This window comes from Miniopterus natalensis, chromosome 8 (assembly GCF_054644295.1).
Source record: "Miniopterus natalensis isolate mMinNat1 chromosome 8, mMinNat1.hap1, whole genome shotgun sequence".
Lineage (NCBI taxonomy): Eukaryota > Metazoa > Chordata > Mammalia > Chiroptera > Miniopteridae > Miniopterus > Miniopterus natalensis.
The window spans coordinates 6,734,825-6,762,756 of record NC_142088.1 but is presented as its reverse complement, the minus strand read 5'-3'; the positions used below and the strand labels follow the sequence as shown (position 1 = coordinate 6,762,756).

Below are 27,932 nucleotides of genomic sequence, written 5' to 3'. Positions count from 1 at the left end.
ACCAGACCCCGAGAGCAAACCTCCGCTGCACCCTCCCTGCGACCTGTGACCTGCGACCTGCATTTACCTTTGGCGCCGCTCTGTCCCTGGTCGCCCGGGAAGCCAGGCCAGCCCTTCTCTCCGACTTCGCCCTTTCTGCCAGGGAGGCCCTCGGGGCCAGGCTTTCCTCTCTCTCCAGGAAAACCCGGCAAGCCAGGCAGCCCCTGGGGTCCTAACGAGATAAAAGCATGAATTTTAGGGAAGCGCTTTAAAGGCCGCGTGGTTCCCAGATGCGTGTCCCTGACGCCCACCTGAGATGCGCACTCCCACCCGACTCAGGGTTTGCGTCGAAGGGGAGCAGCCAAGACCAGCCTCCTGCTGTGTGACAGCCTGGCCCTGCCACCCCACAGGTCGCAGGTGAGGCCCGTGTTTCTGAGCCCTGATCCCATGACCATCTCAGAGAACAGGGTGGGGGGGGGAGGGAGGAGATGGTCCGTCCAAAAGAGAAGCGTACTAGCCGGGACGCTACGATCACGGGCTCCACCCAGGTCACTGAGAAGAACGCCCCACCTACCAAAACAGTCTGCGGCTGGAAATGAGAATACGGAGGACAAGAAGGGAGCTGCCACCAAGGGAGGAACAGAGTCAGGCTCCTAGAACAGAGCGTGCTATGGAGTGGTCATGCCAAACAGGCTTCACCCGGCAGTGGATTTCAAGTAAATAAAATGAGGAAAATAACTGAAAAGTGCTACCCACCCTTGGGACCTGGCAGACCAGGCAGTCCATCATCCCCACGGGGACCTGGGATTCCTGGGGGTCCTGGGGGTCCATCTGGTGCTGGATTTCCTGGGACTCCTGGGAGGCCCTTCATTCCAGCTGGTCCAGGAGGCCCCGCATCTCCTCGCTGTCCTTTCCAACCAGGGTCACCTGAGACAAAGCACAGTGACAACAACGTAGGAAGACTGCAAAGTGGCTTCACACACAGGCAGGAAAAAATTGCCATGGTAGCTTAAATTGTGTATCTATGGCCCATGGAACTAAAGTAAAACAATATCCCTCAGCTAAAATAATACTAGCAACTCTCCATCCCTCCATTCTTCAAATATTTTTTTTTTCTGGCTATAAAAAGAAGGGCAGAAGTATTTCAAATATTTATGACTTGAAGAAATATTTCCTAATAAGGATGCATGAATATTATAAAAATCTCTTTATGGGAAATGGACAGGGGTAAAAAACAAAATGTAAGCTGTATTTATCCTTAGGCAAGGGGAACTAAAGAAGGAAACTTTCCAGGTGCTGCCGGAGGCTATGGCCAAGTGACTTCTGGTCAGGCTGTTAACTGTGATGAGAGAATTGCAGAAATCAGACCAACATCATCTAGTATCACTGGTGCTAGAAATAAGGCAACAGTGGCAGGTTTTGCCCCAACCTCATGTTGATCCAGATAGAGGGCATATTCCTGCATTTGGAGGAATACAACAGGATTTACGTAACAGGCGGCGATCTGAAGGTGAAATGAAGATCATATTGGAAACAGCCCCCTAGAAGCCTGTGCTGAGAAACACTCTCTCACAGGTCCCTTTCGGCTCCCACGTGTCTTGCTGGATAAGCCAAGGGTACAAGGTCCTGCTTGCCCTTCGCCTGGGCTCTTTCTCACGGTTATGCCTGCAGTGAGCAACCTTGATGGATGCTACAGCACCTCCCCCGTGCAGGGAGCAGGTGGTCTTCGAGGCTACTGTGAACCAGTGGTCCCCCGGGCTCAGACTCCCCCCAGGTACTATCACCAGCTGCGTGTGCTGCATCTGTCTGGCCCCCTATGTCACCACCGAGAGACTTGGGTGACATGGGGAAATGACACAAGCCAACGGGAAGCTCATGCTACTTTCTGCGCCGTGGGTGATGAAGGTCTTCGTCTCTGACCCAGGCCTTCGTCTTCTTCCAGCACCGGGGGAGAGCAACAAGCAAGCTTATGCCCTTGCAAGCCGGGGAAAGCCCCAGGCCTCTCACAGTTCTTGACGCCTGCTCACACTTACCTGGGCTGCCTGGAGCCCCGGGGAGCCCCGGACGGCCTGGTAAGCCGGGGGCGCCTCTTTCGCAGGAATGGCCGGGTGGCCCCGGGACACCTGGAAACCCAGCACTTCCCTCTTTGCCTTTCGGACCTTTGAGACCCGGCAATCCGGGTGTGCCCGCTGGCCCTGAAACGATACAAGTCATCTGTGACACTAATGGCATGAAACGAGGTAGATGGCCTTCCAGAGTTCGGGCGTATCGGTCCTGGAAGTCAGCATTTCGATCCTGGCTCTGTGCTCAAGTGAGTTAAGTCTCTGAATGGATTTTCTTGTCAGAGATCGTGAGCTCCAAGTGAATGGGGAAACCATGCACTGCTCGGAGAGTTACTTGGTAAGTGTATGTAAACAACAAAGAAGCTGTTTATACAAACTGAAGAACCATGCGGTTCTTCCTGATTTTAATTAACCTCTAACATTGCAGCAGGCTTCACACCAAGTCTCCACAATACTTACAAACCCAATCTGCGCTGCCTGAATGTGCATTTCATAAGGTATTTCATCACTTCAACTCTCAAATTTCTATTGATTGGAAAGGCAGTATCATAATCTTCAGAAAGAAAAATAAACGCCCGTAATTCCCCCCAAAACCTATTTTATTTTTCCATGTTCTCTTTATATTTTCAGTTCAGACGTTTACATTTTTAAAGTGGCAGTCACAGAGCACACTCAATTGTTAGATTATTTCACACTGCATGCTAATCTGCAAATGTTTTCCATTTTGTTGTAACCTTTACAAATATAATTTTAATTGTTAATGATAATGGCTGGATGGCATTTCTTCCTTTGAGTGTCTCTGTGTGTGTCTGTGTTACTTAACTCTCTTATTGTGAATGCTACCACACTTGATCCTTGAACAACTCAGGCTTGAACTGTACAGGTCAACTTATACACAGATTTTTATTTCATTAAATACTATAAATGTATTTCTTTTTCTTTATAATTTTCTTGATAACATTTTCTTTTCTCCAGCTTACTTCATTGTAAAAATATAGTATAAAATACATGTAACATACAAAATGTGTGTTAATTGACTGTATGTTATCAGTAAGGCTTCCAGTCAAGAGTAGGTTATTAGTAGTTAAGTTTGGGAGAGTCAAAGGTTACATGCAGATATTTGACTGCACAAGTGTCTGTGTGTGCGGGGGGGGGGGGGGAATCTGTGTTCCTAACCCCAGCATTTTTCAAGGGTCAACTGTATAAGAGTATTTTCATATTAACCTTCCTCTTCTATTGAACACAGCCCTGAGGTACATTTTCACAAGTGAGATAGTGAGTTTATTGGGGCAAAACTATTTTCATTGACTCACATAATGTGTTGCTACTTTCCAATTTATTGAATTTTTGTATATAGATATTTTGACTTCAAACTACCAAGTAAGCTCCCCGAGGGCAGAGAATGTAGCATCCTCCCCTGCCTTCCCATTTGCCCTGTAGGACTGTACTATCCTGGGTAGCTAACAAATGCTGGCCTGGCCACTGTTAGAAAACATCCAGAGCGGTGGCTTGTTAAAGTCTGGTCTGGGGTCCACTCTTGGTCACTAACACCCCAGGGGCTAAAGTTTATACTGGACTGTTGGGCCTCGCCCAATTCTGATGTAATGACCCATAACTGGGGCCCAGAAGGTGATGATTTTAATGACACACAACAACCTCCCCCCCAACCCAGGATTGCTTTTAAGTTCCTTAAAATCTGAAAGCCTCTGCTGGGATCCTGCAGAATCCTTAGTGATTTCAGGAAAGGATGGGAATCAGCGCCCAGGCCATCTTCCCATCCTGAGTTCCTTCACTGCCGCCCTGCCTGCCGCCCCTGCTGGAATGAGACTCCCGTCACTGTCACCTGTCCAAGCCATACGGCTGGTCTGCCAGGGCTCGGCTGGGGCCCAGCTCTCCCAGGGAGCTTTCCCAGAACTCCAGCCCACACTGCTCCTCCCCTCTGAGCCGCTCTCCCTCTTCCAGCCTGCCCTGTCCTCCTGCCACCCGGCAAGGCAGCAGGCAGGTTGCACAGCCCCTGCTCCCGAGTCCAGAGCAGGAAGACAGACGCCGAGCAGCTGCTGAATCCAACTGAGCCGACTGAGCCTCAGTGAGCTGCTCTGGATTTGAAAACAGCCAATAAAATGCAAAGGCATCAAGTGAGATCTAGCCAGTACCCATATAGGAGGGAAGATGCCTGGGTGACATTTTTATAGCCTAGATTTTCTAAGGCAAGATAGTCTAACCGCTCTTCAGTGACCTGCTCAGAACACAGCTGCATTTACAGGCACAGGGACAGAGCAGCCGTCATACCTGCAGGCCCGGGATATCCTGGGTCGCCTCTGAGTCCTTTCAACCCTGGCATTCCCTGAAGGCCCCTCCTTCCTGGGGGTCCTGGGTGGCCATAAGCAGGGTCTCCGGGGATTCCCTTCTGACCACCTGCTCCAGGGGCACCGGGAGAGCCTGGGGGCCCAGCAGGAGAGGAGCCTCTTTCACCTACAGAGCCTGGGTCTCCCATGTCACCACGAAGACCTATTGGGCAGAAAACAGTTTCTATCGTTAAATGTAGACACGTAGAACCTATATATATACAAGACTACTACTTTGATAGAAACACATTTTTCTAAAATACAAAGGCACTTTCTTAATAGGTATGGTTGTTTTTGCCACCTTTTGCAGGGAAATAAATTGCAATTTTGTATTTCCTAAAGGCCAATGATGTCTCTCCAATTGCTCACTTTCTCTGGCAAATGGTCTGTCTGGACCTAGCAGTTTTTATAATATAAAAGACCAATCATGGCCTATAACTCCTGCTTCAGGTGACAGAAGCCCTGAGAACCCACAAAACTACCATAACCTAAAAGTTATGGAAACATAGCTAAGAGCTCAATGTATCAACAAACACCATTTCCCCCTCATCTAGGGACCCCTTGGCCATTTCCTTCCTGACACCATGCAGCTTAGAAGTCTATGACATCCCTAAGGAAAAGCACTTCCCTTACCAGGTGGACCAGGTATTTTTGATATTCCTGGTTTGCCAGGCTGACCTTTCTGCCCATCGAAACACTTGAGCCCAGGAGGACCCTGAGGACCGGGAAATCCCTTTGGACCTACACAGTAACAACAAAACATAGATTCAATAAGACACAAATCAAATGAGAACAAATTAAGGTGATTTTAAGTCTTTCTAAGAGTATTTCTATGTGATGGCAGTGAAGACGTGGCCTAACCTGGGTTACATAGCCATTTTATGAGTCACCTCCTCCAAATAAATGTTTCATAGGCAGTGACCATGTACAGGCACATTGTCAGAGCTGTGCTATGAAGGATTCTTCCGGAAAGCCTTTGGGACGAACACCACCCTTCAACAAACCTGCTGGTGCCTTCCCATGCTGGGTCTCAAGCACAAATATGAGAGCACAGCCTGTCCTTGTGGGAGGACAGAGGTGGTTGGTGGCCAGTGTGTGGCCTGATGAGAAAGCACCAGAGTAAAGGCCAAATCTACTCCCTGCATCTCAGTGCATCTGCCCTTGAATGAAGTATATGCCAAAAGTACCTGCAAAGGGAATTGAGGTTTTTTTTTAAACCTTCTGTGATTTCCTACTGGGAGATACTTCAGCTAAAATAACTTACAAACCATGAACAAGTTTGAGTGTCCACTTCCCTTGAGGTGAAAGCTGCTGACAGTAATCATTAACTTCTTAAAACCATCTATGACAAGGTATCAGTAAATGTGAAAATGAACATTCAGTCAGTCAACCAGCAATGCTTCTCTCCACTGCTGTAGAATTATACTTCCCCACCCTGGCCCTGGCCTTGTGCTGGGTAGAGTATCATTCCCACGCTTAGATCTCGGGCCTGGGCCTGTGACTTGCGTTGGCCAATAGGGTATTAACAATTGTGAAGCAATGAGAGGTGTGAACTCTGCCCATAAAGCTGGGCTGCCCTCTTGCATTTTTGCAATCACATGAGTAGAGCACCTGCTGAGCCCATAGTAACCTGATGTCACAGACCTGAACCTGGACTGGAGCCAGGGACCAAGCCAATAGACACCATATTAGGTCAGCTGAACCCCAACCAACCTGCAGACCCATAAGAGAGAAATTAAGTATTTGCTGTTGTAGCCCACTACATTTTGAAGTTGTTAACTCAACATTATTGTGACAAAACCTATTGGCTATAGAGGGCAATAGAGAGTCATTCATCATTCAGCCTTTAAATACCTTTTGTTACATAGGACAAGAAAGGTTACCTTCAGTAGCTATGCTAGTGCTCAATGGATCACTTTAAGTGAATTCTGAATAAATAAGAGAGAATCAGGCAAAATTCCTTATATAGATTTGGGGTCTAATGTAGCTATAAAGAATTGATTCAAATGAAGCGGTTTCATGAAAGTGCAATCAGGGATGTCAGCATGTGAGCATGTTTCAGACTGTTTCTGGTCAGAAGTTTGGGTCTCTTGTAAAGCAGAAGAGAGTAAAACTTATTAAGCAAATGATCATTTTTTACTCTTGGGACACAGGACAAGAACGAAAATAAAAATTTAAAACTCTCAAAGGAAGGGCAGACGTTTTAACTAATATGCAATCCAATCAAGGTAAATTTTCTTGTAGAGATATGAGAAACCCACCTGCAGTGTGCCCCAAAGCAGAGACCCAATGAGAACACTACAAATGCTGTTTTCCCATAGTCTCTCAAATCCTTATAATAATTTTAGAAATACCCTACCTATTTGCCTGTAGATTTGCTTTGGGTTTTGGATTTGCTTTTGTCTTGCAAGGTCTTTTATTCTGGGGAATGTGTAAGACAGTAAGTTTTCATTGACCATACCTGGAGGTCCATCAAAACCCGGAGGGCCTGGCATCCCAGGGTAGCTGACGTTACAAGATATTGTATCACCTGGAATAAAAAAAAAAAAAAGTAGCATTTACATAATTGATAGCCCAATGCACTGTGAATCTCAATGGCAATTCGATCAATATCTTTTTCATAGAGTGTATGTAGAATTCAAAGGAAAAGACTCAAAAATATCATAGTTTACTTGAACTATTTTTATTTCAAATTCCTAGAACGTCTGCCCTCAAATCTGAACTTCAACTCTCAGAGCAGTTGTAAACATAAGGGGACTAGAAAATGTTGATTCCAAGAAGTATCAGTTTTAATAACATAGAACAAATACTGGATTTATAGACCCATACGTGTCGAAAGCCATGGAATCAGAAGCTTTGGTGAATCATGAAGTAGCAGCAGCGCCCATGCTGAGTGCAGAAGATTCGGCTCCTAGTTTGGATGTGGGGCACTTATGCAAATAAAGAGACTGGGCAAGCTATTAACAAGAGCTACCATTTCCTGAGGCCGCCATGGCTCAGGTGCTTCAGACAGGTTGTCTCCTGTTTTTCTAATGGCCCCGCAATGTGGTTATAGTCATCCCCCATTTCAGTCAGTAAGGAAAATAAGACCCCAGGCTTGGGCCGCTGAGCTCCCTCCTCCTTCACCATGGGATGTTCCTCTTTTATCATAGAAATAGTATCTCATAATGTATTATTTCGTGTGCTCTCAAATCAAAAACATATGAGATGAATAAAAAATGTTAGATTTTGATGGGTCCCAGATCATGACTTGAAACCTCATTAAATTCCAAGGTATTTGCCTTTCTATGTTGTCAAATCAAGAACCAAAGATATTATTTTCTTCTGAAGTTTCACATTTAACAATGTAGCCCAAGGTATACATACATATTGCAAAAGGAAGAAATCTTAAATAAATCTTTATCCAACCTTTCAAAAAGTTTCCAGATCATTTTATTGTTTGAAATTCACAAAACTGTCAAATACATTTAAAAACCCCTTCTTTTTTCTCCCTAGAATACTTACAAGTGGGTTTTCAGGGACAATATGATGTGTTTTTTAAATGAAGCACCGGTTTTTTATATTAAAATATGCTGCATGATCTCAAGGGATTATAAAAATAGATATTTTGGATATGTGTATACATGTCATTTTAATACAGTCAGATTGTATAAGTTGATACAGAGAAGTTAATGACAGACAACTTTCATAGGCCAAAGAGAGCAACAAAGATATCTTAGCATTTTAAGGATTTGTTTTAAATACTGATTGTGCTGTAATGCTTTTATTTGTTTGACTACTCAAGGTTTGAAGAGCAGCTTGATGGACCTTTATTTAGCAGTTCTGCCATAGCTATTGTAACCTTGCCCAGAGGAGAGGCTCACCTATCTTCCGTGACTTCACCTGACATACCGTCTCACAGCATGCTCAAAATTACCTTTCAGACCCTTTGCTCCATGAGGGCCCCTCTCGCCTGGGCGGCCTGGGGCTCCTGGTTGCCCCCTTTGTCCCGGTGGGCCAGGAAATCCCAGTCCTGGAGGCCCCCCAGGTCCTTCTCTGCCCGGGGGTCCGGGCCATCCAGGAAATCCTCGGTCACCTGGGCCTGCGTCTTCATGATCCCCCTGGGAATGTTCGCATCATGAGTCAATCACCAATCTTTGAAAATCCATGAACTCAAAGTAGTCACCGTCATGGGCTAATGAAACACATGCAGAAAACTCATAATTCCAGGAGGAAGGGACCCGATAGCAAATGGAATTTAAAATGATTAACTTAGATTCTTCTTATTTCACACACATATTTACATATAGATGTGATTGGGGGATGTGTCTTATGTCTCAAACACAGAAAGTTGCGTGGTTGTAATATCTTAAAAACAGAATAAGAAATTTTATAAAGAAACATTATTATTAAATATAATAAAATACAGAAATAAGTATATTAATGGAGGTAGTGGGCTTGCATATTGAAAAAGTTAGCAGCTGAAAGACCAAAAAGCTAGAAACATTCTCTAACCTGATTTCTAAGCCTGTATTCTCTGAATGAGTCCCTGTTACAACACAGTCTGGTGGAAGTCCCACGTGCTCTGGAGTAAAGCACGCTGGGCTTTCCACTCCTGTTTTGCCTACTTGATAGATAGGTGACCCTGAGTAACATACCTGAAGCCTCCATCTCCTTACTGTAAAACTGGAGACATCACTGCTCTTTGGAAGACTACTATTATGAGTAAACATCTGGCTCCTTTTCAGTGACATTATAAGCATTCAAAAATACCTCAGACACCCAAGATAGTTTAAACTAAGCAATGAAATACGTCTCAGTCTTTTCTTACAACTTTCATTACCTACACATGGTCTCCACCCAAAATATGCTTGAAAAATGCAGAAGTATCATGTATCAATGGATTTTCTATCAGCCAATATATCAAGTTAGTGGGTCTGCACTAGTTTGCCCTTTGCTTTGCCTGCTACTTCCCTCACGTGCTTCACGAGGGAACAGGACTCAAGATAATTGCCAAGACCTGTGCTCTATTCTCTACCCTGCAGTCAACTGAACAGGCCTCACATCAGGGGCTTTGTAGATACAAGAGAAGAAACCACCCCAAGAACGATGCAAGATGGAGACCCAAATTCTTGCTATGACGGAACTGTCACTCAAGACTTTAGGCCACCTGCAATTATGCCACACCTTAGAGCAACCATGGTTTTGTGGCGGTGACTCAGAGGTGACTCTGATCTCCAGCTGTTAACACTTTGCTGAGTTGCAGCTTTTTAAACTGAGAAGCGGAAAGCAGATGCTTTGTGCCGGTGTAAGCAAGTGAAATTCTATAGCAGAAGCGTTATACATACTGGGGGTCCTGGATCCCCTCTTGCTCCAGCACGTCCATCCCAGCCATGTTTTCCCTGCTGCCCTGGAAATCCCGGGGGCCCATCGGGACCTCTTTCTCCTTTGCGCCCTGGGAACAGAAGCCAACAAAGATATTCAAGCTCTCATCAGAAGTGGTGAGTAGAGGAAAACTCGAGGCTAAAGATAAAGGCATGACCCTGACTCTGCGTGAGCTGGTAGAGATTCCTCTGGGTGTCCCAGGGGACTAAGTCACACAAAGACAATGGTGCAAAAGTCAGCGGGGAGAGTGACAATTGCCAAACCTCCCGAATCTTCTATTCGGGAAATGGTCTTCTTCCAGTTCTCACAAGGAGGCTCTACATGGAGATGCCAATCACAGCAGCATCCTCCCCTGCTTGTTCCATCTCCTGGCCATCGTGAACGGGGGATGACCCATGGTTGGGCACTTGCCCCAGGCCAGTCCAATCCTTCCTGAAGTTTTTTTCTAACTGGATCTGAGAAGGTAGAGCTCTCTTTTGTATCGGGATGGAAGAATGTGGAGCTTCCTGGGGCATACTTCCACAGCCCAGAGAAAGCAAATCTCGGAGGAAAAGTGCCGATAGCACAATGAAATATGTCAGATGCAGGGAGAGCCTCCTATGTAGTGGTCCTGTGCAAACCCTACACCCAATGTTTCAAATTTTGTTTAATTAGCCAATAAATTACTTTTTTTCTTAAACTACTTCAAACTGGATTGCTGTCACTTACAACCAAAATATTCTTGATTAGTACAGGACACCATAAGGCATGAATAAATACTAGTCAAGTCAAAGGGGGGTTTGTCTCAAGCCCAAGTTCACAACAGTGTAGATTTGAAAATGTGACTAAAGGAGCATTTATATAAGAGACAAAGGGCTTGAGGCTCAATATTCACATGACTCAATGAAGGACAGAGAGTAACTTTTTAACGAAATTGCAATATTCCTAAGTCTTGTTATAGAATCAATCTGTAGTCACAGGGGAAATTGCTGTGTGAGGATGGTTTGTATCTGATTCATAAACGGCAGCTACGTGATTAACCGGGCTCACCTTTCACTCTTGATACAGCCATGTCTCCCTTTTCTCCTTTGCTGCCAGGTGGTCCTGGGGGACCAGGTTTTCCCTTGGTGAAAAATAATAGCAACGGCTCAGTTTAATTGTGATGGGTCAAAGGTTACTCACATTCGGGTATATCTAATCTCTCTCTTTTTCCTTCCAATCGCCTGTTCTAGATTCTAGCTTGGTACACCTGGTCTCATTCTCTTCCTTGCCTTCCGAGGTGGGTCCTACCTTACAAAAGTGAGGCTCTTGAACTGCAGGTCACCCCAAGATTAAGCCCCTGTAGTTAGCAGGAAAAGAAGGGCTGCCTCCAGCCTCCAGAGTAGCGTCCCAGGGGCAATGATTTTGTTCTGAGGGGCAGCGGACAGGCTGGGCCTCAACCTGAGTCACTGGCAATGGTCGGCGAATGAGAGCCCTTTTGAGATATATCTCATCCACTCTCTGGCACTAAACATCACATAAACGCCGATACTTATATCTCTAGCCTCTACCTCTGACCTGGATCCTCAACTTGAGTATCATGCCCCTTGCCTGCTCGACACCTCCACTTGCTTGTCTACCTGGCATCTCAAACGTAAATGTCCCCAATGATACCGCTTCCTTTCATCAACCCATGCCTGCTCCGCGCACAGTCCTCACCATCTTTGCTCCACCTTTTATGTCTTTTCTTCTCATGTCCCATGTCCAGTCTGACAGCCAACCTGGTAGCTCTATCTTCAAAATATATCCCAAACCTGACCCCTTCCCACCGCCAATCCGTGTGCTCGCATACGTCACCAGGATTCTGCAGCAATCTGCCTACTGTTCCCCTGTCCCCTGTGGTCTGTTTTTAACACAGCTACAAGGATGATCCATTTAAAATGAACGTCAGATTATGTCTTTCTTTTCTTAAAACTCACCACTGGCTGTTTGGTGTCATGCAGGGTAAAAACTCAAAACCAACCTACCCACAAGGCCCCATGCTCATCAGCAAGCCCTCCTAACCTCCAGCCACTTCTCTGATTTCCTCTCCTCCTGCTGTGCCCCTCACTCTCTCCACTCAAGCCACACTAGATGCTGGTGGCCTTTATCACCACCTGCCATGCTATATATTAATTCATCAGTCAGTTATATCGTGCATGTGCTCCCAACAGAGTAGAGGCCCTCAGCACCTGCAAGAGCACCTAGAACATAGCAGATGCTCAATAAACATAAGTCAAATGGATGAAAGAATGAATGAATGCAGATGATTTGGGGGCATTCATGTATTTATAGGTTCAAAACATAAAATATATATCACACTATAAATTAGAAACAGGTCCAACTGAATCTCATCTCTGTCTCTTTCAGCTAGAAAGAGTATTACTGGTAAGAATGACTCACCGGTGGCCCTGGAGATCCTTCAGCACCAGGAGGGCCCGGGTGACCTTTTTCTCCAGGCCACCCAGGAATCCCCAAGTCTCCCTTACTACCCTGCCTCCCAGGAAGCCCTGGAGGGCCCGGTGAGCCCATGGGGCAAGGCTTACAGGCACAGAGCCCCGCATTTCCTAGACAGAGAACAAAAGGCAGCTTTGTCATACTCCTGAATAAAATCCCAATAAAGGCTTCACTATAAAAAACCAAGAGTGAAAATAAAAATAAAAAGGGTCTGATGTGCCCAATTCTTATGGCATAAAACTTATAAAGTGTAACGTGGGGCAGGGCCATGGGGGGCCTAGGCATGGTCTATTTGGGGTGGATATATCGTATCTATACAAACGGATTTTTTGAGTCTTAATAAACTCATCCTGACAAATTCTAAGGGAGAAGCTGATATCCAATTCTACTTAAGAAACTTTAAAAATAAGAAAACTTCTCATTTTTAAAAGTTTAAAAGTGTCTTATTTGGTTCCTACTAAAAAGGCCTTTTAATTGGTTCCTGCTGAAGAGTCAACAACAAAGACTTGGTCAGAGCATAAGCCCTGACCATTTAAAGAAACAAAATAAATGTTAAGAGGGGTTGCTGACTGCACTGAACATTGCAATGGATAATTCACTACAGTGCATTTTCTAATCATCAGGATGTTTAGTCTTCAAAAAAAGTCTCTAAGATAGTCAGACTCCTCAGCTCTCATACCCACCTGACTCAGATGGTCAAAAAGGCACCAAACAGCCCGGCCGGCATGGCTCAGTGGTTGAGCATCGACCTGGGATCCGGGAGATCGAGGTTCGATTCCCGGTCAGGGCACAGGCCTGGGTTGTGGGCTCGATCCCCAGTCGGGGGCGTGCAGGAGGCAGCCGATCAATGACTCTCATCATTGATGTTTCTCTCTCTCTCTCTCTCTCTCTTCCTCTCTCTGAAATCAATAAAGATATATTTAAAAAAAAAAAAAAAAAGGGTACCAAACAATTTAGGGCAGAGAAATAGAGCCATAAGCACTTGATGAGTCTGGGAAATATGGGAGCCGCGGAGAGAAACTGAAATAAAAGATCAATACTGTCCTCTCTCTGCTTCTTTTAAGGAATCAAGAGGATTTTGTGGAAAAGTGACCACTTTGAGGCCAATTTCACGACAGGTAAGTTTTTCCCTTATCCTCTAAAAGACATGCGGACTTGACTTCTTGGGGAGACCTGACGGCCTGACGAGCGCGCGGGGAAGCGGAGCCCGCGGGGCGAGGAGCCCATGTGGACGGAACCCGCGGGCCCGGCCCCGCACCAGGCGCGGCCTCAGGAGTCTGCCTGGGGCGCGCACTTGCCTTTTTCTCCTTTGGAGCCTCTTCTTCCCGGAGGACCCATTTTGCCTTTTACTCCTTGCGGCCCAGGGTGTCCAACTCTACAATATATAACTTTACAGTGGGAAAGGGGATGGGCAGAGAGAATCACACAGTTTTTGTGAATGTCTCCTACAGAGCAAGTGGGAGAGTCTCCTGCACTCCCACCTCCCCTCAGCCCCGCTCTCTCTTCCATTCCCTTCGACTCCTTCTCTCTGGCATAAGAACAGACTACAGAGTTGTCGCATCACGCTTCTGCTCCGTAACCCTGGGCAGAGCCATCCTAACCTCGGCACTAAGTTCTGGGTTAGCAGAGCAAGGCAACGGACAGAAAAACCAAATGTACCAAAACAAAACAAACAAACAGAAAACTAGGAGTACGTGTATCACAAAGACCTTTCCCCCTTCAATCTGCAATAATTCCCGAATAAAGAAAGCATAAAGCAGAGCTTGGAAAGGCTAAATTTCAGATATCTGATTAAAGACGACAGAGATAATGCAAACAACAGGTTCCCTAGTCTCCCCAAATTCTGGTAAAATAACATACAATAAAAGAGTATTATAAAAAGGCATAAACCTCAAAACTAAGAAAAGGGAAACAAAGGCCAAAAAAATGTAAAAAGACTTAGCAGACCCTTAAAAAGCTGAATTCTAAGAAGGCAGCAAGGACAGCGAAGAAAGAACACAATTTATATCAGAAACCCCTCCCAAAGTTCAGGAATTGGAACCTCTGACGGAGAATGACAGTGAGGCCCCAAACAAGATGATTTGTTAAAGAAAGAATCAAATTATAAGATCCCTTCTCAAAACTGCAGCAGGCTAAAACAACAACCCCCCCCAAAACTGCAGGAAGCAGTGTAGCAGGAGGAAAACTTTAAAAGAAACTATAAAAGAAACTAATATAATTTAAAAAGCAGGCAAAAGGAAACATTAGAGCACTAGCAACAACAAAATCCTTGGGAATTAGAAGAAATATAGGATGGCAGAAATTTGAAAATTCAGGAGCAGAGTTGGAAGAGAGAGGTGAGAAAATCTCCTAGAAAGTGTTACAGAAAAATAAAAAAGTGAAGAAAAATAGATTAAGATTTTAAAAAGAGACATGTAGGACTGAGTCTCTGACAAATTCATAGAGTCCAGAAAGAGAAAATGGGCAAGGGGGAGGAGAGAATAGCTTCAAAGAAATAGTTCAAGAAATTTTTTTCAGAAATGAGTGACCTGTGTTGGATTGAAAGTGCCCACTGATGGCCTGCAAATAAATACAAACGTATCCACACAAAAAGGCAAGTCATTGTTAAATTTAAGGACATCAAAAGCAAAGAAAAACTCATAAACTTCTAAGGAAACAGATTTCAAACAAATGATCAGGTATCTAAATGTCACTGAACTTTTCAGTAACAGCATGACAATGGAGAATGCTTTCAAAAACCTAAGAAAAAATATTTCCAACCTAGAATTTTATACTCAGCCAAACTATTGATCAATTTGTACAACAGACTGTCATTTTCAGACAGGTGAGATCCCCCAAATTTACACTTTTTCTCAGGAAGTATAATGAGAGAGTAAACCCTTGAAAGAAACAAGTAAGTTGTAGGAAACAAAGAGAGAGAGAATTCTCAGAATAATGGTGAAGGTAGATCTGAATGGTGAATGTCTCAGCAGAAGATTAAAAATACAACCTGACCTAATTTGAACAGGTCAAAAGCTCCAGGAGAGATTTATTCGAAGAGATAACACTGATAGAATATTTAATGAGCTATAATGTACTATTGGGAGATGTATATAATTCTAGGTGGGTTGAGGCTGAGTTAGCAAACACACAAAGGAAAGACAATTGTTAACAAAATGTTGTGCTGGAAAAGTAATGATATATAGTAGTATATCGCTGAACTAGTGAATAGCACTTTATAACTATTCATTGTAAACACTGGATATTTATTTAAGTGACATTATGATACTAACTGTATTTTCCGGTGTACACATGTGTGATTGGGAGGGAAGGGAAAGAGAGCTAAATTCATTTTGTATGGAGGGAATTCAAAAGCTAATGCTCAGGCTGAAAAATTAAGACATAACAATACAAGTATGTTGAATGGCAACATAGAGACAAATAACAAAAGATCCAGGAAGGAGCAGGAGGAGAGGTTGCCCAGCATGGCAGCTCATCATAACTGGCTTTCGAGACTGTCTGACCCCTAAACCAGGTCCAGAATAGCTCTGATAAAAATTAAAACTACACTTGAAAAATAAAAATTGTATTAACTTACAAAACTCTATCATCACACTTAAATTCTACACCAAATAGTTTCCTATGCTTTATTTGACTTGATAGTCCAATACCAGTTTACTTTTTGTAGTATTACTAATACTAGTTTGGCTCAGGAAATATTAAATAACTTTTAAAATATGTAGAAAGTAACATTTTCTGAATGCTGCTACAAATATCAAATTCAACGTAAATGCTAACGCCGGTGAATGAAGAGCACGTTACCATCTGACCCCGGAGGTCCCTGACGTCCTGGTGCTCCAGGCAGCCCGGGCGGTCCCGGGTGCCCTGGTTTTCCTGGAGCGGAATCAGGTCTCGCAGGAGCGCCGGCTGCCCCTGGAGCTCCCGGGTAGCCCGGAGGCCCTGGCGGCCCAGGGAGCCCCATCATGCCTCCAAGAGAAATCAAGAATGAAAACTACATGGACCCTCAGATTAAACATCTCTGTAGAAGAAATCAAATCAGTACATTTTTCGTTGGGCTGCGGAAGTTTTTAAAGGAAAAAAAAAAAACAAACAGAAACAAAACGTAATTTAAAGAATAACTGACTGTCCCAGCCATCAGGATGCCTCACCCCCCGTGAAATAAGCACACAAGTGGAAACAGGCAGGTTCGGGGAAACAGATTGTCTTCCCTTTTCCCCATTCTTAGTATTAGGAAAGAAATATGTATTATCTAATTAAAATTATTATTTTCAATCTTTCCAACTTGATAACTTGGTGAAAATAATATTAATAAGCACATTTAGTGAATAAAAATATAAACTCACATAATCATCTATACAGAACATAAAATGCCAAGGCAACCTAGGTGGCTAGGGAAACAGAGGTGCTGGATTTGAACCCAGCCTCTGCCTCTCCAGCCCTAGGTATTTAACGCCTTTAATCCTACATGTGTTATCCCAGAGGCCCATTATGAGGGTTAAAGAAAATAATCCACATAAGAAGCTTAGTGCAATAGCTGGCAATAGCGCGTGCTCATGGGACAATTAAATTTCCACTGTGCTCAGAGGAGGCCAATGTGAGCAACGGAGCAGAAGCTAAATCCTGCTTCCCCTGACGTTCTGCTCACCTCTCGGGTGGCTTTGCCTTAAACACAGCTAGAAGCCTTTGGGTGACAGTGACCACTTCTCCTCGCTCTGTCCTCCTAAGCACTCCTGGTTCTAGAATCTCTCTGTGGGAGATCGTCGTTTTCAAAGACGGCCACATGGTAGCCAGGGAAATGCTCAACCACCGTCCAACAGGGAGAATGGGCTACGGTGTGTGGCATATGTCAGCCTTGACCGCCCGTTTGTAGAGCATGAGATCAATTAAGCGTGGCCAAAATTAAAATTTTTTTTCCAGAAGAATGACACAGCAAAGGAGGGCATCATATACTATAAAGGTATTATGTTGTGAAATTTGTGTTTCAATTATATGTATATGCGACACACATAGGTGTGTGATGTAATGTAAATAGAATACAGTATAAAATCATTTCTTACTCTGGGTTGTAGTCAAGATTTGAAAGGCACTGAGCTAATTCTTTAAAAAAGAAAAGGCTTGTGGAATTAAGAGGCTTCCTGTTGTATTTGGTTTTAAATCTACTGGGCACATGTCACTTACTGCCATTGCGGTTTTATTTCAATCTGTTGGAGGCACTCATTTATTATAAACAAATCTGAAAGGAAAAATCTAAGACCAGAAGTCTAACGATTCCCGAACAAAGAATACTCTTCTGATTTATACAGTCTCAGGTCAAGTCAGCCAAGGCTGTGATGTCTAAAGATTAAATGAACTAAACAGAACTCTGCTAGCTTTGTGGCCATCAAATACCACAAAGTAGAAGCTAGATTCAGAAAGGATTAAACAAGAATGCTGGAGCTAGCAGCTGAATATCTCAGGAAACTCCTTAATTCTCCCAGTAAATATAAGAAGAGACACAAACTAGTTGACATTACATTTTTTCAGGACTTCTCCCCTCACATGTTTAATCAGTTCTCCTGGGTTGGCAGAATGCAAATATCCTCTAAATGGCTGTTCCCAATCACACTGGGAATATTAACCAGCACAGCACTTGAAGGAGCTCAAAGTCCTTAGGTCAACAGAACTATTTCCCGGGCTCCATCAAATATTACCATGAGCTATAGGGGATTTATTTTTGGAGGGAGGAGAGAGGGGGGATTGCGGTTTTGTTGTTTTTAACTGAGGCTGAATCAAAATTTTACTTTTCAATTCATAGTTTGTATTTCTACATTTCATGTGGGGGATTTAAGTTGGGGGCAGGTGGATGAAGTCAATTTTGACAATTAGGTGTCAAAGGGAAACCTGAGGAGACATTCAAGCCCTAGCATGGTTTCCAGATCTTGTCTGCAAGTGATGCTCTGGTGACAGGCCTGTTACGCAGACATATTTGGTCACTGCACCCCTGCGATCCTGATGGACTATTTCTGAGGTGCAGCCCAGGATCCTGAGTTTCTTCCAAGTGAGTGAGTTACTGGCTGGAGTTCAGTGGCTCCTAACCCTGGCTGTACATTAGAAATACGAGCATTTTAACAGGAGATGCCTGGGGCGATCCCCCAGAGAGCCCAGCATTCTTGGTCTGGGGCGGGCACAGCCCTCAGGGCTTTTGAAGGGCTCCTGGGGTGAGCTCAGTCTCCACCAGAGCAGAGCATCTGGGGTGCAGGAAGGCATACAGGCCTGTTTGGTAAGAGCCGGGGGTTCATACCTGGACAGGCTTCCCCTGGCCAACCTGGGGGGCCGGGGAGACCAGGGAGTCCAACATCCCCCACTTCTCCGGAGCGGCCAGGCAGGCCCGGATCCCCCGGAGGGCCTGCCAGAAATAACAGCTGGTGACTATAATAAACGTATAGGAATATAATAAAATCCACACACACAATCACTCTATCTGAGGCTTGCTGAGATACAACTAGGAGACTGTTTTACAGTTTCCCCCATGTTTAAAATGTTCTCTCTTAGATCTGAGCCCTTCATCTGCTGCTGCTCTGCAGACACAAACCCTTGGAGTGGTGCCGCCTGTCACTGATTTAGGTCGCTCTTGTCTTGGAGGCGCCACCTTGGTAGGTCTTAATCAAATGGTTTTACACATATTTTAACCGCTAAAAAAAACACCCACCCTACTTTCTGAAAGGTCACATAATAAAAATCCCAGCATCCAGTGGGCAAACTAAAATAAAACTTGGTGCCTTATGCCGACAAGAGTTGAACCAAGATGCACATCTCGACCTGTGCTTGTAGAATTCATATTCACACTAAAGTTTTTCATCTATTTAACCTGCCCAGTGTGCGAACTATAGAAACACTGGGCCAGATTCCTCTGTCAGGGACACTCAAACCCCATTTCCACATAATTAATGGAGGAACCGAATGAAACACAAACCTTTGAATGGGAGAGGTGGAGTTGTCAACACCCCTGGTGGTCCTGGGTACCCACGGTCTCCGGGATCTCCCTGGAATCATTCATTCATTGACTTTTCTTAGAAATAGGAATATTTTCTCATGTTGCCCAGCCTTAAATAAATATTAGAAGGACCAAGAGTCCATCTGTATAAGAAATAAAGACTATAGGCAGACTAGAGAAATGAATAGTTCATGGACTTCTAGGAAAAACAAAGTCATTCGACCTCCTACCTATAAGCAGAAATAAATAGCCAACTGGCAAAGTTCTCTCAAAAGAAAAGAAAATATTTTTAACTCCAATAAAGGCATTCCATACTCATAAATTAGATGCCTCCGATGCCATGAAGTTTTGTGAATATACCATGAGCATCGATTTCTGGTTCGACACTCTAGGACAAATAGTTCACTCACCTACAGAGCTGAATCTACATTTTATTTTAGCAGCAAATACGATCCCTCTTCACTGTGTCCCCTTAATGCTACCCTGGCTTGTCCTGGGCAAGTGCTGAATGTGAGGTCACAGAGGTCGCAGAGGAAAGAAAAAACTCACTAAGAGCTCTCCACCTACCCCTCCCTCTGATTTTAACCATGGTGCTCTACGATCTCCATGGAATTTTTTAAACTTTCAGTATTATTCACCTTCAAACATATCATTGCTCAAATGTAAAACACAATCATTACAACATGCAATAAAATAATACATACAAAATTAACTCTGTCTCTTTCAAAAGCTACATTTCTGCATCATCTTTGAGATATTTTTTAAAAATATATTGGACAACATAAGGGATGTAGAATTTTGCCAGGTGATACTCAAGCAGGTTCGCTTTTTTACCTTCTGGCCAGGAAATCCAAATGGCCCAGGAGCTCCAAACGGTCCTTGTTCCCCCTATAGGTAACCAGAAACATGCCTTTTATAAGAAATGTAATTGGGTGACAAATTATTTCATTGTCGTTTAATTTGAGTGACACATGGCCATGGAGATTCTGTGCAAAATCTTAACATCCTAACACTGCTTTTGGGGTGCAGCAGTTTTGTGCTTTCGTTTTTGCACTCACAGCTGAAGAATGGGACCCGTAAAGTGTGTGCATGTTTGCGCGCACTGGTCTAACTTACGAATGACACTCAACTGCATTTACTAGTGAAACTGTACTTATCTGTATAATGGTGCACACTTACCTTTAATCCCGGAAAACCTGGAGATCCATGGGAGCCAGGGTCACCCTAATCAATTCACAAAAACCGACACAAACAGAATTAAATTAAAATGCATGCACCAGCACAAGGAATCATATCTCACCTTATGAGATTGCTCTATGGATAGTTAATCTTATCTGCAAAGGTAGTTGAATAAAAGGAAATAAATATAAAGGAAATAAATAGAAATAAATATAGCTTCCATTTCTTATAACATTTACTATTTTAACTGGTCTTTAGTCTTATTTAAAAAAAATTTATGTCCTCGCTGGTGCTTTCAATTAAGAACATATTTTTGTTGTTGTTACTCTTCCATTTTACTTTATTTAACTTAATGCCTGCACTGGGCTAAATATTTTGAAATCATTGCAATATAATTTGCCTAGAGATTAATAGCTGCTCCATGCGTCACCAGCAATAAGAATCCCTGCGGAAGCCAGTGTTGTCCCATTCAGCACTAAATCTAGAGCCACAAAAACTCAGTGCCCATGCCCTCTGGGGTCTGGCCTCCCTAGTCACACCATGAATGGGGATCACATTAGTGACACGTGTGGTGACGTCTGAGGCCTGATTCTGTGCTTCTTTCCCAGCTCCTGCCCATATATCAGTACCTCCTGTTATCAAACAGGCTTAAATGAACAGTTTCAAGCTACTATCACACCGACACTGGCCAGGCAGGGAATGCCACAGTCCTGTTACTTCCCTCCAATTCCTCTCTCTTCCCCTTGCCTGTTTTATCTAAATGATGTCAATGGAAGGGGTGTTCTGGGACTTGGAGCTACTACACAATTCTTGTTGTCAAAAGCATATTGTTCCCATTTGGGATAATCCCACTTTTGAGCTCTCAGAAACAGTTACCTGGTTTTATAAAAATGTGAGAGAGAAACTGACTGAAGTTAAGGATGGCATGAATGATCCTTACCCGGGGACCCGGGAAGCCAGGAATGCCTTTCTCTCCCTTTTCCCCAATGCCAGGTTCTCCCTTAAAAAGATGACAATGTTTACAGGGGTTCAAACCACATATTTCAGCAACAGAGAATGCAAAAACAAAAGGAGAAATAAAAATTATCGCCAGCAAGTTAAACAACACTTTAGAACAGACACCTTACAGGGTTATGATAAAATAGTGAAACATTCTAGTAACATATATTAACATTTAAGGGAATGATAAAGACCACACAAATTTTTGAAAAATTGAGATAGCACATCATACAAATAAAAAAGGTTATTTCAATTAATTACCTTGGGTCCTGGAGGTCCTGGAGGTCCAATCATTCCAGGTATTCCTTTTACACCCTAAAAATCATAATGAATATAATCTGGTGTATTCTCATTATTTAACATTTTGAATTCCATCTCTTTCAGAAATTGCCTCTTTCAACACGCATTTTACTAATTTTTAAAATAAGAGATTACTCTTTAACTCACTAATTAGTAAGTAAGATCCAGGCACACCTATTAACCTGACACTGTCCAGGCCAGTTCTGTGTGACAGGTGCGATGTCATGGGGTGCAGGTGGGGAATGACCATGGAGCCAGGGCAACAGGTGCAAGCTGGGACCGCAGCTACAGAGGGGACTGTCTCATTTTGAGCAAATTAGTGAAATTTAATCCAGTCATTGAAAATAGTCAACAGAGCCTGCATGTGGCACCTGTAACATCAGCACTGGAGGCTGACAGAGGAGCTGATCTTTGCCAAGAGTCTATTATGTGCCCAGTGCCATGCATCAGTTTCCTTCTCTATCATCAAAACATCAAGCCCAGATGTGACATCTAAAGGACAACGTGACACACATCAAAGACAATATAATGGAGCACCAGATGCTGAAGGACATGTCACAGCTGAGCAGACCAAACTAGGCCTGGGTGACCTTGAAAACATTGGCAACCTTCTCAAGCCTCATTTTCCAGCCCTGTCCAATGGGGCTAATAGCAGCAGCGACCCGCTGAGGAGGCTCCGGGACCAGCACAGCGATGCCTGCGGCGCTCAGTGCCCGGCTGGCTCAGGGTGTGTCCGGGCGCTGCTGGCTATTACTACTTGGCCAAAGTGACACAGGGACTGGAATTACCTTTTGTCCTTTAAGGAGACAAGAATCCGGTGGCTGTATCAGCAGGGTCGGCCCAGGAAAACCTTGCTGGCCAACCTCGCCCTTGAAAAGAAATCAAGATAATAGGAATTTCATAGGAACTTTATTTTGAAGTAAAACTTAAAATGAGGAAGACCTTCACTTGTGTAGTGTGATGTGATGCTTTTAATCATGTGTGTCATGGATTTAAAATCAAAATCATGGCCTATAAATGATATAATTTTAAGTATTTATTGTTTTTCATAAGTAATACACACTTACTATTAAAAATAAATTTAAAAAATATAAGTGCTCCATAATCTTACCATCCAGAGATAGCTTCCATTAAAACTTTGATATAGTTCTTTGGGGGGGGGTGCTGTGCTTAAGTGTGTGTGTATAGTTGTACACACATGCATGTGTATATGTGTAAACATGCATGCATGTGCACAATGTCCATGTGTACATACATGTATGTGTGATTAAATGATGTGCCAAACACAATTTAAAATATATAATCATAATACTATATAAACTACATAAACATAATTTAAAATATACAATATAGTTTATATTTTTATATCATTTAAATTTTAAAATAATTTTATATTTTTCTTTTATAATACTATTTTTTGCATATTTTCTTATTATACTAGAAAACCTATTCTTCAAAAACATGATTTTTATGTTACGTGATTGTCAGAACAGCCTCCACAACCCAGGCAGCGCATACATCCTAACATCTGCTCCTCCAGGCCAAAGGGGACTCTTACCGGGTCTCCCATCTGCCCCTTGACTCCCACGCCAGGACTGCCCTGGAAAAGAAAATAATAAATTGATCTCATTGCTTTTGAATACTAAAGAGGTAACTATAAGCAAGACCTCCTGTTAAGTAATGTGTCGAAGTTTGTTTCTTAAGTACTTTGGGAGGTCTAGTAAGAGGAAAGACATCCTGACAAACATCGGAGGTCGTCCATGCCACTGTACCTGGGCTCTGCCTGCATATTTTACTCACATCGCGGCTGCCTACCTTCACACCCGGGCTCCCAGGACGGCCCCAAGGTCCCTAAAGCAAAGGCAAAAACACGCAAATCACATGGCAGTCGCAGAAACCAGAATGTGTCTTTGCTGACTGTCTCGGTTCCTCTTCAAATACCCTAATTTTAAAACACCCATGACGGGCTTCCTATCTCAGGGGGCTGCTTGCTAGCCCCCCCTCCAGGAGGGGCCCATGACTCTCAATAGACCCACACTGCTGAGAGCATGTGCTGATTCATCATGGCATGTTTTCTCAAAGGACCCACCCGGGCCTGACCCAAGATGGAAATGTTGCTTTTTTTGCTTTACTTAAATGTCAAATCCCAGTTTTTAGAGGGACAGCATGAGCGGGCTGTGCTTACCGGTAACCCCGGCTCTCCTGGGTATCCCATTGGGCCTGCCGGTCCTCTACCACCCCTTGATCCCTAAACATGAGAAAAATCAGTGCATATGTTACCAAAAACCATAATCATTCACAGCAAGAGCTGCATGTAATCCCAGGTGGATATAAACCTCCAGAGAAATCAGTCCCGACATCACCTGCCTGAGCGGCTATCTTCACAGCAGCTCTGCCATGGCCCTGGGCACAGAGTTATGTGGCCCAGGTACCCAGCAGATGTGACAGCTCCTACGTTAGTGTCAAATTAAACACCAGAGATCAACCCACTTACTTACAAATAAATTTTGTAATGGCAAAAGTAGAGAGCAAAGAAGCCTGTTACTAGCTACTCCTGATTTCATATATGCTGTAACTTTGAAATACAACAGGATGCCTTTCAATTATTAATTAGTATTAATATGAAAAGGAAGGCAGAAACTTGCTAAGGTTCCAGGTCAGCCTCATGGTGGGAGACCTGTGCAGTCACATAGGTTTCCTGCTCTGTGGTCACCCCCTGGACATTCTTAACACTTTTGAACAAGGGACCTACATGTTCATTGTGCACTGCGTGGGCCCCACGCATTTTGTGGCCAGTCCTGCTGGGGTACAAACCAGTGGGGACAGTAGGCTACCTGAGATCACACAGAAGCACATGCCTGCTCAGACTTACTGGTAAGCCGGGAGGTCCTGGGTCTCCTCTGTCACCCTGCAATAATGACACATTGCTTTAGAAGAGCATCACCATTTCTTAACACACACGTGCTGTGAAAGTAGGCACACACACGGGAATTGTTCGCACTAACGTGCAGTCTGTTCAGTTTTTCGGTGTCGAAAGACAGCTGCGGAGGGCTCTGTGGAGGTGATCACGGGCTCCACTCTCAGGCCCGAATTCTGCTTCTACTCAGCCAGAGCCAGAGGAGGGTGCTGGAGCGGTGAGCACGCGCAATCGAGATGAGATTTTCTCTTTCCATTTAAAATGTTCCAAGCCCTCAGTCCAATGGTCCCGTTTCATCACAGTCTAACCGTCTCTGGTCTGGTACCAGACCCTGCCTCCCTTCCAGGCCCGTTCCCTCGATCACCGGAGAGGGGACGGGAAGGGGACTGCGTGGGAATTCCCTCCCGCCTGCCCGTGTGGACCCACCGCTTTTCGACTCTGCCCCGAGGCTCCGCCTGCCCTAAAGAATCAAAGGGCAACATTCTCTCAAATGCAGACTTTTTTCTAAAATGTAAAATACAACATATCATAAAATATATGCTAGAAAGAAGTCTACATTAACTATTTTTAAGTGGACAGTTCTGTGGCATGAAGCACATTCTCACTATTGGGTAACCATCACCACCACCCATCTCAGAGCTTTGCCATCTTCCCCAACTGTACCCCTCAGATACTAACCCCCCCTTCCTCTCCCCCAGCCCTTGGCAAAAACCTTTATATTCTCTGTCTCCATGAATCTGAGAATTCTAGGAGCCTCACATAAATGGAATCACCCAATACTTGTCCTGTGACTGGCTTACTTCACTCAGCATAATGCCCTCAGGGTTCACCCCTGTTGTAACACGTGTCAAAATTCCCTTTTTAAAAAAAATTTATTTTTGTTGTTGAAAGAATTACAGATGTCCCCATTTTTTTCCCCATTGACCCCTTCTATCCCATATCCACCCTCCACCCCAGGTTGTCACCACACTATTGTCTGTATCCATGGGTTATGCATTTATGCATATAAAAGAATGCCCTTCTTGTTAAAGGCTAATATTCCGTCGTATGTATGTACCACTTTCTGTTTACCTGTTCATCCCTCACGGGACACTTGGGCTGCCTGCATATTTTGGCTCTTGTGAGTAGTGCTGCTACATGAACTTATGGATGCAGATATCTGTTTTTGAGTCCCTCCTTTCATTTCTTTTGGTTATATACTCAGAAGTGGAATTGCTGGATTGTAGGTTAATTATGCATTTAATTTTTGGAGGAATCCCCATACCATCTTCCATAGCAGATGCACCATATGTGTTCCCACTAACAATGCAGAGGGGCTCCGATTTCTCCACATAATTGCCAACACTTATTATTTTCATTGTTTAAAATAATAACCATCCAAATGAGTGTGAAGTGGATATAGTTTCTCAAGACCATTTTTCTCTCCAGGGTTATTTAATACTCTCTTTCTCCTTAAGATGATGAATTCTCTATATCTATCTTCCCCTCTGTCTCACCTGTTCTCTCTTGCACAATTATAAAAAATACTCACCACAACTAATAATGTACAGCAAATTATAGTTTACAATATGCTGCAATGTAAGTTGTTATAACAGCTCATCAGCACTGAGAAGACGACAGGGTAGGTATTATTTTAATTTTCTTTCACAAATATGGAAAAAATTAGGCTCAGAGAGGCTCAGGGGTTACTTAAAGTCACAGTAGTATGTCGGGACTAGTTCACACCTTCTAATACACATGCTGGTTCCTAGAACAACCCTGCTTTTGATGCTAAGCTTATTAACAGATCATTTAAGCCATAAAGAAAAGCATAGTTTTTTCTGTCTAACAAGTATAAATAGACATAGAGGCCACAAGCAAATAATGTGAGCTCACTAAAGGGATCACCACTCAGGTGTGCCCACTCCCAGAGTCATGGAACTCAGGGCCTAGTAGGAGCAACCTAGAACTAGTCTTTTCTAACTGACAGAGACTATTCTACCTTACAACAAATGACCACGTCTTGAAAATGTACTGTTCTCTCTCCTCTTGATTATACATAGTGATCTCCTCCTTGCCCATGGCCTCTCATAGTAGAGAGTTGAGGTGGTCATCCAAGAGTTTATCTATGAATATTTGTGTATCACTCTCTGCTAGAAACACAAAAGCGCTGAATTTACTAAGGATGGCGCTAAAAGATTCCTGAATTTTCCAGTTCAATAGTGATGACTTCTATTACACTGGAGTGCAAGTTTTAATATTACATTTTCACTACAAATAAATCTGTGCTACCCAACTGGAATAATTTTTCTTCCCAGGGGACACCTGATAATGTCTGGGGATATTGTGTGGGTGGGGTTGCTATTGGCATCTAGTGGGTAGAAGCCAGAGGTACTGTTTCACATCCTATAATTTACAGGTCAGCCCTCACACAAATGATTGTCTGACCCCAAATGTCAATGGTGCCATGGCTGAGAAGCCCTGAAATAAGTGTATTCGTTGCAACTCTGCAAAAATAGCTAGGAGGTTACAGCCAGAACAACTAAGGCCAAGTGCCTTCACACAAGAAGAACGATGCCCTCCCAGCGGGTCAGGGTGATGAAAACCAGCGCTCAGGGATGTTTCAGAGGGAGCTTCCGTCCATGTATTTCCCACATGGGTTTACCTATGTTGGAAAAAATTATTTTAAACCTACCGTGATCAGAATGCTTACCTGAATACCTTTAATGCCACCGAAAATGAACAGTGAATTTCCTTTCTCTCCTTTTTCCCCAGGAAGGCCCTGAAAATAAAATGTTCACTTAAGAGAGGAAGAAAGCATATTACTATTTCAGCATTTTATTTTCTATTTGAAATAGTACCAGTAAAATTATCATTATAGTCAGGTTGCACCAGTGGAGATTTCTTTAGTCTCTTAATTATCATTATCACTCATTATATATGGTTCTCATATATAGTCATTAATAGTCAGTTAAAATCTATTAAGAAATCTCCAAAGACAGAACATCTGCTAATATAGTTCTATTATGAATATATGATATATATTTATGTAGCTTATATATAACACATATAATATACACTAATATATTGATATATATTTATTAATTATTTAGCAGGGAAATTGAATTTTCCTTCACAACATAATGCACATGTACTGTTCTTACAAGTAGACAGTTTTGCAGTTGTCAATAATATGCTGTAGAAACAGTTGTTTAAAAATTAATTTTTATCCATTTCACTATTTATATTTAAAATAGAGCCTATGATCCTTTATAAGATTAACTTTTAAAAATCAGTATGTTCCTTTTGTAAGTTTTTTGTATGTTAGCTGCACATTTATTTAGGGTAACTTTTTAAAAGTGAATGAAATACCTCAGTGT

At 43.3% G+C, this 27,932-nt stretch overlaps 1 protein-coding gene across 1 annotated transcript in view; it reads right to left on the bottom strand.

Annotated features, from left to right (window-relative positions):
- Window positions 1-27,932, bottom strand: part of COL4A4 (collagen type IV alpha 4 chain) — a 76,777-nt gene that overhangs the window by 30,358 nt on the left and 18,487 nt on the right. The window contains exons 7-30 of the mRNA XM_087819365.1: window positions 27,266-27,334; window positions 24,529-24,564; window positions 23,842-23,904; window positions 23,472-23,507; window positions 23,215-23,256; window positions 22,445-22,525; window positions 21,618-21,671; window positions 21,298-21,357; window positions 20,358-20,402; window positions 20,013-20,066; window positions 19,158-19,227; window positions 18,486-18,590; window positions 16,007-16,171; window positions 13,504-13,593; window positions 12,152-12,315; window positions 10,781-10,853; window positions 9,715-9,821; window positions 8,304-8,487; window positions 6,849-6,917; window positions 5,021-5,128; window positions 4,332-4,550; window positions 2,013-2,174; window positions 736-906; window positions 68-211 (exon numbers count right to left, since the gene is read on the bottom strand). Coding sequence (XP_087675491.1) covers window positions 68-211; window positions 736-906; window positions 2,013-2,174; window positions 4,332-4,550; window positions 5,021-5,128; window positions 6,849-6,917; window positions 8,304-8,487; window positions 9,715-9,821; window positions 10,781-10,853; window positions 12,152-12,315; window positions 13,504-13,593; window positions 16,007-16,171; window positions 18,486-18,590; window positions 19,158-19,227; window positions 20,013-20,066; window positions 20,358-20,402; window positions 21,298-21,357; window positions 21,618-21,671; window positions 22,445-22,525; window positions 23,215-23,256; window positions 23,472-23,507; window positions 23,842-23,904; window positions 24,529-24,564; window positions 27,266-27,334 — 2,371 coding nt within the window. The remainder of the gene's footprint in view (window positions 1-67; window positions 212-735; window positions 907-2,012; window positions 2,175-4,331; window positions 4,551-5,020; window positions 5,129-6,848; window positions 6,918-8,303; window positions 8,488-9,714; window positions 9,822-10,780; window positions 10,854-12,151; window positions 12,316-13,503; window positions 13,594-16,006; window positions 16,172-18,485; window positions 18,591-19,157; window positions 19,228-20,012; window positions 20,067-20,357; window positions 20,403-21,297; window positions 21,358-21,617; window positions 21,672-22,444; window positions 22,526-23,214; window positions 23,257-23,471; window positions 23,508-23,841; window positions 23,905-24,528; window positions 24,565-27,265; window positions 27,335-27,932) is intronic.